The sequence below is a fragment of the Nannobrachium achirus genome (genome assembly GCF_963921795.1).
Source record: "Nannobrachium achirus genome assembly, chromosome: 9".
Classification (NCBI taxonomy): domain Eukaryota; kingdom Metazoa; phylum Chordata; class Actinopteri; order Myctophiformes; family Myctophidae; genus Nannobrachium; species Nannobrachium achirus.
The window spans coordinates 17539333-17550812 of NC_137818.1; the positions used below are offsets into that span (position 1 = coordinate 17539333).

An 11480-nucleotide genomic window follows, 5' to 3' on the forward strand; every position below is an offset into this window, starting at 1 on the left:
TGCACATTGAGTTAATCATCTGGGGACCCCGCAAAATAATTTGGGGACTGAGATGTTTGCATCTTGATGCTGTCAGGTGGAAACCTCACAACCTTACTTTGCAGCATCCAAATGCACCGATAGCAGATCTGCAAGCTCGAAATGCTTCGAGGTGCGATGCGTTTCGAGCTTGTAGATCTGCTATCGTTGCTACTTATGTGTGATGCTGTGATATTATCAAGTAGGCCATTCGTTAACAAAGATAACTGTTCAAATATGGAGACAGGAGATTTTCTGCCTGACAGCATGCATATGAATACACGTTCCAGTCATGCTGTTGAAGCCAATAGATAAGCTGTCCTATTCTGAGGATAGGGGGGGCATTGTCAATATTTGTAAAACAAACACAGCCCGACTGCTGAGTGCTCACACACAGTCACAATCAATAATTTGCGCAGAACTATTCGTTTTGTGACTCTGTACTAATGAAATACTCTCTCCCACATAGAAGCATATACCCCTGTGGCATTAATATTATTATTAGGATATTATTACACTGCGATGGGAGGGGGTTTGGTTTATTTTGACCGTAAAAGCTGAGTAAAGCATACCACACCATGCATCACACCCAGATCATGGTCTTAAATGAGACCTTGCAGAATAATGTGAAATAGAAAGTGAAAACATATTCTTGTGGCCTACGTTTAATCATGTGCCTGGTCGTAGAGACCTGAGGCAAGCATTTAAAACATGCACCAGTCCTGCTGTCTGTCTGCATGTGTCTGCAAAAAAAAAGAAAAAGCTTCCCAAAGGATATAGAAAATTACGAGGAAAAATAAATACCACTCGATGTCATCATGTACAAAGTATAAATTTGTTTAATTCAATAAAATATCAAATGCAATTAAGACATTTTTCACCTCAGGAATATTAAATAATCAGACTTATTTCATTCATTGCCAATACTGTTACATTGAGTTGCATCATTCCACCGCAGTGCAACTCTTCCTTTGCACGACCATTGCTCCAGATAAGGAAGGGAAGGGGAAAAAAATGTACAAAAAAAGAAAGAAATCACTCTCATGTGTGTCAAAGCTGCACGGGGAAATACTGCATTCATACAAATAACGATAAAAAGGTGACATATCAATAAAAAAGTCTTCACTCGTTTCAAAGTGTCCTTGTTGTAAACTGAGAGTGGCAGCTCCTGTCTTCACAGGCTACTCGTACCATGTTTTCCCCCCAAAAGAATTGTCCACTTGAATCCTCGCCCCTCATTAATAGCACATCTACAAGATATGCTATATTTGTTCGTTTCTTTTTTTGGGGCGATAACACATTTAGTGTAGTCCATGGCCTACTGTCCACTGTCTTTGTATCGACCCATAATGATGCGGTATAAAAGTGGTCAATCCCTCGAGTCAATGTTCGATTAACCGGAGGGGGCATCGGTTAACGGTTAATGGACTAACAGTGTCCGGTAGCGGACAGTAAGTTCCTCAGGGTGGTCAGCTCCCTGCTCAGCTGCTCCACGCGCTTCTGCAGCCGCTCGTTCTCCGCCGCCAGCTCCAGCACCTTGTGCTGCGTCTCCATGTTCCTCACCTTGGCTTTATCGCGGCTCTTGCGCACCGCCAGGTTGTTGCGCTCCCGCCGCACCTTGTACTCGTCGCTGTCCTTGTCCAGCCGCTTCTTCTTGCCCCCCGAGGACGACGACATGTGGTGGTGGTGGTGGTGCTGGTTGGTGTGCGACGAGGAGGAGCCGGGCGACCTGTTGTTGGCTGAGGTCGAGCCCCCCACCGACGAGGGCGCGCCGGGCGTCCCCGGCGGGCTGGAGCACGTGGACGAGGCGGTGGACGAGACGTTGCCCAGGCTGCCGCCGCCGCCGCACGGGCCGTTCTGGTACTGGAGGTAGGAGCGCATGTCGAAGCCTCCGCCGTCCATCTTCCTGTCCTCCGGGTCCTGGCTGGACTGATCGTCTCTCTCCGCGGCCGAGGCGCGGTAGCGGCTCTCCAGAACTTCTGGGCTGAACTCCTGCTCCTGATAGCCCAGATCTCCTCCTCCTCCGTAGGACTGCTGCTGCTCCTTGAAGTCGCTGTTGCTGCACTGACTCGACTCCAGCTCGTTCATAAACGCGTAGTTCTTGTAGCCGGAGTTGTTGTTATTCTGCAGATTGTACCCGGCGGTGACTCCCCTTTTCTCCGCGAGGAAATCGGCGAACGACTGCTGCTGCTGCTGCTGCTGCTGGTATTGGTACTGGTGCGCCTCCGCCGCGGCCAGCGGTTGTTGTTGTTGATGACAGATGTTGTGCTGGTGGAGCTGCTGGGGGTCCAGGTACGCCGCGCAGAGGTCCACGGTCTTCTCCTCGACGGCCAGCATGGAGTCGCTCAGCCGCCTGTAAGAGGGGCTGATCACGCTGCCTCGGAACAAATCCTGCTGCTGCTGCTGCTGCTGGTGATCGTACGATGCCAACCCTGTCCCTGTGGCCACTTCCATGGATCTTAACACCCGCCGGATTTAAAGAACTGCAGCGCGGGTTCTGTGGCTGCTGTGGACGTGGATCGGCTTCTCTTGTCTGGTGGTTCTGGTTCTGGAGTGTGTTTGTAGCTTTAAAAAAAACACACTGGAGTAAATGACACAATATGTGCGTCTCTGTTTAACCCGAGACTTTTTCTTTAGATCAGGCCTAAACTTTTCTAAAATGAAAAGCAGACTGAGTTGAGTGGGTTGTTGAGCTATTGCAGTTAAAGTGCAGACTGCTGACTACATGTTGACAGCTCGTCTTTATATCATAGGCGGTGCGAAGCTGGGTGGGCGGGGCCACCATTTCTTTTGACAGGTAGGCGCGTGTGAGGCTGTGAGCGCGTGACGTGAACGGGGTGTCTATGTCAACGGACCGACGCACGTCTCACACATGTTTCAATCTGTTAAAACCACAAGAACATATCACTATTACAACAACAAAAACATCAACACGGTACAACAGACAGTGGAGTGGGGATTGCGTCTATAACCTATTTATCACGCCATGGAAACTAAAGAAAGTGTTATTTCTGGTTTAATAATCTGCCAAAGGCATGCAGACAAAGAAAACCCAACACATTTAAAGTAGGCTAGTGGCAAAATAATGCACACAGGTTTTTGACGCACTCAAAACAATATTAATTAAACAATCAACCCATACAATTTAATAATAATTCAACAGTTAACTCACTATTGATCTGATCTTAACCTCCAAATCACAGCAGTCTGTGCATGCCTTCTTGTAAGTCTCTAATACATGTAACACATGTGCTCATGCTCAATGCTCTGGCACAAGTCAACATATTTTAGATATGAGAAATTGCTGCCATCTTGTGGTGAGGAATTGTTAAAAGTTTGTCAAAAGTGTTTGTACTTTTATGTGTGCATCTATCTATCCATCTATCTATATATCTATCTATCTATCTATCTATCTATCTTCTTACATAAATATTTTAAAATAAATAAATCTTCTCTGGGGTCCCTGGCACTTTTTCCAGATTGGGGGGGGGGGGGGGGGGGGGCTCTGAGGCCATATACATATTACTTTTGGGGGTGTCAAATGTGAGAAGCTCAGCATTGGCTTAATTGACTGCTGAGACACATGAAGTGGGATGGCTCTTAAAACAATTTTAGATTAAGAGGTAACGCCTGATAAGCTATTATAACACCATGATAGCACTACTGTCTGTCTGCCTGTATGTCTGTCACTGTGATGGCGATGGCAGGAGAGACATCGTTGTTGTTTGGTGGAAGATGAATTGACAGCAGCAATGTCAAACCAACAAATGTCATGAAGACAGCAGTGGTTCTCTAACATTTTTATGTCAAGGACCCCCAAATGACAATATTAATTTGACTACCGACTGCCATCTGAAAAGATCTGGTGCCAGGCTCCATGCAAGATTTGTGTTAAAATGTATTCCAAAGTGTTAAAAAAAGAAAAGAAATAGCAGATCTACAAGATCTAACACGATTGATCTTCTATTTTCAAATAGTCTATGTAGAATGAAGGGGTTAAACTTGATGGTTTTTATAGGCTATTAGCTGATTTCTTTATTGGGGCCCCCTGGAACCACCGTAAAGACCTCAGACCCCACTTTGAGTGGTCACACAGTGGGGGGTCCCCACTGGTCTTTGGGAGGGGGGGGAGGGGGGGGGCTATGATTATTTGATCCCTTAATCCATGTAATCCCTATGAGAGCAGTGGATTCCCATTAGGATGTTGGGTGTTATAATGATATAATTGTTGTTGTTTGTTGAAGATTAATTGACACAAGAAGCAATGGCAAACAAACAACACATCTCCACAGACGACCACTGCCTTGCTAAAGAAGCTGAGGGTATAAAGCTGATGGACTGGCCAAGCATATCTCCAGACCTAAACCCTTTTGAGCAACTGTGGGGCATCCTCAAACGGAAGGTGGAGGAAGAGCGCAATATCTCTAACATCCACCAGCTCTGTGATGTCGTCATGGAGGAGTGGAAGAGGGTTTGAGGGGAAACCTGTGAAGCTCAAGTGCTTAATCTCTCTCAGCTATGGGGTCCGTTGAAGACCCCTGATGCACTAGACTAGCGACTAGCCTATACCAGGGGATCAGATTTGGATTTGGGGAACAGTTTCGAAACCATAAAAGCATCAGTATTATCTGATCTGTGATGATGTGGAATTATAAACATGCATTTATAAACTGGATTATGAGTCATTCCACAAAACCAGTACGATTTGGACATTTTTTCGGGAATATTTGATCGAATGAATTACTTTTTTGAATAGCCCACACCATTGAGGACATATTTAACATGCAGAAAAACATGTTTTCCCATCTCAGGGCAGGCATTAAATTAATATTTGTATATGGAATAATCCTTTTAACAGGGTTGACATTGATTGAGTGGAACAGGGTTGAGATTTTTTACTCGAAATGGCAATTACTCTACCTGTGGTGATTAAGAGGAGACCACATGGCATGCATGACATTAGAAAATCAGATACATTGTTGAAATAACAAAGATAGTTTTCACAAATTATAGTTTTTTATCTTTGTTTCATGTAACATGAGTTGTTAAGCTTTACGACCACACTATGAAAGTATAAATGACTATAAATAGGTGTAAACATTTGGAAAATTTCCTCTTTCTGCAGCATCTTGCTCAGGAGACTTGTGGAATGGCATTACATGTTGTTGATTTCACTAAAGGGGCAGTTCATACTTTTTACAGAGAGGAGAATTACTTTGTAACGGGGTTGAGTGCGATTGCGGGACGGAGCTATATAATGTGTAATTTTTTTCATCTATCTATTAAAATACTAAACATGACCAGCAATAGAGTACATTGCTGGTTTTATGTGAATGGCACAATTTATGGTTTATTTTACATTTTTAGTAGTCATATCTCACAGTCCACTTTCCTTAGCGGCCAAATTTACAAAATAGGTGGTGTCTACTAAAAAAAGGCAAGATCATTTCTGGCATGAAGATAAAATGTATATAAGTTTTACACCATATTAAAGGGAACATTTCAATTGATGATAAAAAGCTTTTAAAAATCAATTTTGGTGACCAAATAGATAAAACTAAAAGGATTATAGGGACCTCAAATCGTACCGGTTTCGTGGAATGACTCTTATCATTATAACACCCAACATCATCCTATTGGGAACCCAATCTCTCTTGTGTAGCATCAAAGTTTGTTCTTGAGAGATTATGAAATCACTTGAAAGAATACTGTTACAACATCTTGTTCGTATGGCCAAAGACAAATTCGATCCCTGACAGTTTGCTTATAAGAACTAAGGGTTGCGGCACAGAGGATGCGGTTGTCGTCACACTGGTCCATTTAATTACGAAACACCTGCTTCATCTCTAGCCTATACCAGGGGATCAGATTTGGATTTTAGGGAATAGTTTCGAAACCACAAAAGCAGCAGTGGGATCACTTTGTTATCCGATCCAATCGTGTTAGATCTGATGGATCTGCTATTTTATTATATTGTTTTTTTAATTGATATTTTGTATTTATTTCTTACACTTTGGAATATCTTTTAACACAAATCTTGTATGGGGGGTCCCGGGCACAAGATCTTTTCAGATGGAGGTCCCTGGGCAAATGAATATTGTCATTTCTGCGTCCTCGACATGAAAATGTTTGGGAAAGACTTCATGACATTTATTGTTTTGACGTTACTTCTTATGTCAATGAATCTTCAACAAACAGCAACGATGTCTCTCCTGCCGTCCCATCGCAGTGACAGACAGACAGGCAGACAGACAGCAGTGCTATCATAGCGTTATCACGTGTTACCTCTTAATTAATCTATAATTGTTTTGAGAGCCATCTCATGTCATGTGTCTCAGTGGCCACTTAAGCCAGTGCTGATCTTCTGAAACTTGAGACCCTCAAATTAATATGTATTTTGCTATCTGAAAAAGTTTTTGTGTAAAAGAGGTAACGTGTGATAAGCTGTTATAACACCACGATAGCACTGCTGTCTGTCTGCCTGTATGTCTGTCACTGGCATGGAATATGATTATTTGATCCCTTAATCCCTATGAGATCAGTGGATTCCCATTAGGATGTTGGGTGTTATAAAGATATAATCAAGCGTATAAACGCATGTTTGTTTATAATTCTACATGATCACAGATAGATATGATAACAAAGTGATCCCACTGCTGCTTTTGTGGTTTCAAAACTAATCCCCAAATCCATATCTGATCCCCTGGTATAGGCTAGCCAGGGCAGGGGTAATGCCAATGCTAATATGAAATGTGACCAAATCAGCTGGGTCAAAAATATAGGCTACAGCAATGCTAATGTCCCTTTGCCATGTAGAATGTTGTGTCAAACAAAATAACCAACTATGCAGCAATTGTTTTTTTTCTTGATTTCTTTTCCCCACGATGTTGTAACCCATGTTTTCACCCAGTGCCAATTGCCTTGTAATCCTGGTCTCTGCTCTTCCTCTGCCACGCATGGGGAGCCCCAGCTGGCCAGTATAGAGACCAGGATTACTGCATGTTTTTGTGAGGGTATCTACCCTAGGGGACACGGGGAGAACATTCAAACTGCACACAGAAAGTCCCTTTCGCCAACCCCACCTAGGGTGTGGGGCACTGATGACGCAGAGGAGAGAACACACCCCCAGTGCCCACAGAGTACCTCATGGGAATCGAACCCAGGGCCTTCTAGGGTGCCACCGCGCAGCAATTGTTTTTAAGTATAAACCGCATGTCCCACTGGGAAGAGACCCTGGGGCAGACCAAGGGCCAGATGGGGCGATTACACCTCCTCACTGGCCTGGGAACGCCACGGGATCCCCCAGGATGGAGTTGCTGTTGTTGCTCAGGAAAGGAAAGTTTGGAGCTCTCTACTGGAGCTGCTGCCCCTGCGACCCGACTCCGGATAAGCGGTTGAATATGGATCCAGATGGATGCATGGCACAGTTGTGTTACTGCCAAGTTCAGGAAGAAAGTGCAATAGCTATCACCTACTGCTGAGAGAAAACTGGTCAGCATGATCAAAAGTAAACCTGCACCAAAAAGCAGGTCTGCAATGAATTAGACACTGCTGGAACACAGGTGTCAGTGTTCACAGTCAAACGTGTTATACCTCACCATGGGCTAAGAGCCTGCCATGCAAGATGGAAGCCCTTGGTCTCTCTCTCTCTCCCTCTCTCTCTTTTTTAATCTGCAACACAGTTTTATACAATATGCAGGGGGTGCACCGGTGCACCTGCTTCATCTCTTTCTCTCTCAGCTAAGAGAGGTCCGTTGAAAACGGATCAGATTTGGATTTTAGGGAATAGTTTAGAAACCACAAAAGCAGCAGTGTTATCCGGTCTGTGACAGAGAATTCTAAACGTGCGTTTATACGTGGTCCTTGGACCCCCAAAGAGCTGTGGGGGTCCCCAGACACCGCTTTGAGATCCACTGAGTGACATTGGTTAAAGTGGGGTCTGTGGTCTTTAAGGTGATTCCAGGGGGTCCCTATAAAGAAATCAGTTTATACCATCAAGTTTAACCCATTCATTCTACATAGACATATGAGAATAGAAGATCAATTTGTGTTAGATGTTGTAGATCTGCTATCTTCTAGGCCTATGGGGTCCCTGGCACAAGATCTTTTCAGATGGGAGTCCTTGACATGAAAATGTTTGAAAACACTGCTGCTTTATGACATTTGTTGGTTTGACATTGCTTCTTGTGTCAATTAATCTTCAACAAATAACAACGATGTCTCTCCTGCTGTCCCATCCCAGTGACAGAAAGACAGACAGACAGACAGGCAGACAGACAGACATGTAGTATAGCACGTTGTTTACTCAAACATCATGCTTATAACAGCTTATCACGCGTTACCTCTTAATCTATAATTGTTTTAAGAGCCATCCCACTTCATGTGTCTCTGGGGCTATTAAACCAATGCTTCTCAAACTTGACACCCAAGGTTAATATGTAGGGGTGTATTGTGTAACGATATAGTAACTGTATCAAAATATCGTTTTTAATTAAAAAAATCGAAGTATATCGAAATGAAAACAGCTAAAATCGAATCGTATTGTTTTATTTTGTATCGTATCAATTTGGCAGTGCAAAGAATCGATTGTATCGATACTACCTATTACTTGTGCATTGTATTTAGCATTTTTAAGAAGAGCAAACTAAAAGGAGGGGTTTAATTACTTTTCCATTCCATATAGCACACTGGTCTATCGATAAATGTGTGTAATCTCTGGGTTCATGTCAAGGTGCAGGTTTGTCAAAGTACAATGTCCATGTATTTGGCAGATAATCACTGTTTACTCATTTATATCCATAATAATACATGTTTCCCTTAAAAACCTGCACTATCCACACCTTTCACACAGATTTAATTTCTTTGCTAAATATATCGATTTTAAATCATTGAATCGAATCGTATTGCCATGAATGAACCAATATCGTCCATGTATTGTATCGTCAACCATGTATCGTGATATGTATCGAATCACTATTACAATGTATTGTTACACCCCTATTAATATGTATAAGGCCTCAGAAAATGAAAACAGCTAAAATCGAATTGTATCGTTTGATTCTGTATCGAATCGGCAGGGCAAAGAATCGATTGTATCGATACTACCTACTTGTGCATTGTATTTAGCATTTTTAAGAAGAAAAAATGAAAAGGAAGGGTTTAATTACTTTTTCATTCCATATAGCTACACTGGTCTATCGATAAATGTGTGTAATCTCAGGGTTGGTTCATGTCAAGGTAGGCTTACAGGTTTGTCAATATACAATGTCCATGTATTTGGCAGATAATCAGTGTTTCATTATTTATATCCATAATAATACATGTTTCCCTTAAAAACCTGCACTATCCACACACAGATGTAATTTCTTTGCTAAATAGTTACATCGATATTAAATAATTGAATCGAATCATATCATATCTTCATGAATGAACCAATATCGTCCATGTATCGTATCGTCAACCATGTATCGTGATATGTATCGAATCGCTATTAAAATGTATCGTCGTTACACGGTACACCCCTAATAGATAGATCACGATGCTCACACACACGCACACGCACGCGCGCGCGCGCGCGCGCACACACACACACACACACACACACACACACACACACACACACACACACACAGGCCTACCTTTCAAAAGAAATAAGCCCGCCCTCCCAGCGCCGCACCGCCTACTATGATACAAAGACGAGCTGTCAACATGTAGTCAGCAGTCTGCACTTTAACTGCAATAGCTCAACGACCGACTCAACTCTGCTTTTCATTTGAGAAAAGTTTATTTACAAGTTAAACCAGAACCAGGCACCAGTCCAGACAAGAGAAGCCGATCCACAGCCACAGAAGCCGATCCGCAGCCACAGAACCCGCGCTGCAGTTCTTTAAATCCGGCGGGTGTTAAGATCTATCATGGAAGTGGCCACGGAGACGGGGTTGGCATCGTACCATCACCACCAGCACCAGCAGCAGCAGAGCGTGGACCTCTGCGCGGCATACCTGGACCCCCAGCAGCTCCAACAGCACAACATCTGTCAACAGCAACAACCGCTGGCCGCGGCGGAGGCGCACCAGTACCAATACCAGCAGCACTACAAGAGCTACGCGTTTAACGAGCTGGAGTGCAGGGACAGCAACTTCAAGATCAAGGTGGAGCAGCACTGGCAGTCCTTCTCCTACGGAGGAGGAGGAGATCTGGGCTATCCAGAGCTGCAGGAGGAGTTCAGCCCAGAAGAAGTTCTGGAGAGCTGCTACCGCGCCGCGGCCGAGATGGACGGCGGAGGCTCCTACCTCCAGTACCAGTCCGGCCCGTGCGGCGGCGGCGGCGGTGGCAGCCTGGGCAACGTCTCGTCCACTGCCTCGTCCACGTGCTCCAGCCCGCCGGGGACGCCCTCGCCCTCGGCCAACAGGTCGCCCGGCTCCTCCTCGCTAGAAGCTGTGTCGCCCCCAAGCAAGAGGAAGCGGCTGGACAAGGACAGCGACGAGTACAAGATGCAGCGGGAGCGCAACAACCAGGCGGTGCGCAAGAGCCGAGATAAAGCCAAGGTGAGGAACATGGAGACGCAGCACAGGGCGCGAGAAGTGGCGGCAGAGAACGAGCGGCTGCAGAAGCGCGTGGAGCAGCTGAGCAGGGAGCTGACCACCCTGAGGAACTTACTGTCCGCTAGCGGACACTGTTAGTCGATTATCCCTTTGAGGGATTAAAAAAAGACAAATAAAACTTTATACCTCATTATTATCGGTCTGATACAAAGAAAGTGGACTACAGGCTGTCATCCCTGCCAAAAGAAAAAAGAAAAAAAAAGCTGCCACTCAGTTTACAAGGAGACTTTGAAAGAGTGAAGACTTGAAATGTCACCTCTTTTTATTGATATGTCACATTTGTATTGTTATTTATATGCAGTATTTATATGAGAGTGATTTTTATATTTATTATATATTCTGTTTCTTTTCAATCAATGTCTCCGAGTCTCTAATAAGTCTTGCACAGCTATTATTCATTTACAATTATTGACAATAACAAACAAAACATTTGTATAACTTTTTCTATTTTTTAAAAAACATTTGTTTAACTTTTTTACAATTAACATTTTATTTGCAAAATTTGACAACCTTTTATTCTTCTATTATTATTATTATTATTATTACAGTTGCAGTTATGTTATAATAACTGTGTTGTGACCTGTTCTTTTTACACTGCCTCTTTCCTCAAATAAACTGTTATATTCCTACATTTGACCTCTTGTGTTGTGTTTGGGAAAAGTATACTTGCATTCTTTACTTCAGTTATAGGCTGCTGCTGCTATTTAGAGCAGTGTTTCTCAAACGTTTGGGTTCATTTGGCTCCATGTGTATACTGTCAGAGTTACAGACTTGTAATTGTCAATATAGACCCCCAAAGTATCCCACAGAGTCCCTAGCTGGAATTCACTTTGAGACACTGCATAAAGTCCATTATAA

General features: G+C 43.6%; 1 protein-coding gene across 1 annotated transcript; it reads right to left on the reverse strand.

The window, feature by feature from the left end:
* Window positions 1–839: 839 nt before the first annotated feature.
* LOC308291279 (uncharacterized protein) lies at window positions 840–2725 on the reverse strand. The gene has a single exon (XM_080733261.1). It carries the CDS (start codon window positions 2470–2472, stop codon window positions 1447–1449), a length of 1026 nt encoding a protein of 341 aa, XP_080589387.1. The 5' UTR covers window positions 2473–2725; the 3' UTR covers window positions 840–1446.
* Between the last annotated feature and the right edge of the window lie 8755 nt (window positions 2726–11480).

Coding starts and splice junctions, on each gene's coding strand:
- LOC308291279 (XM_080733261.1), bottom strand. CDS start 2,472: ATGGAAGTGGCCACAGGGACAGGGTTGGCATCGTACGATCACCAGCAG.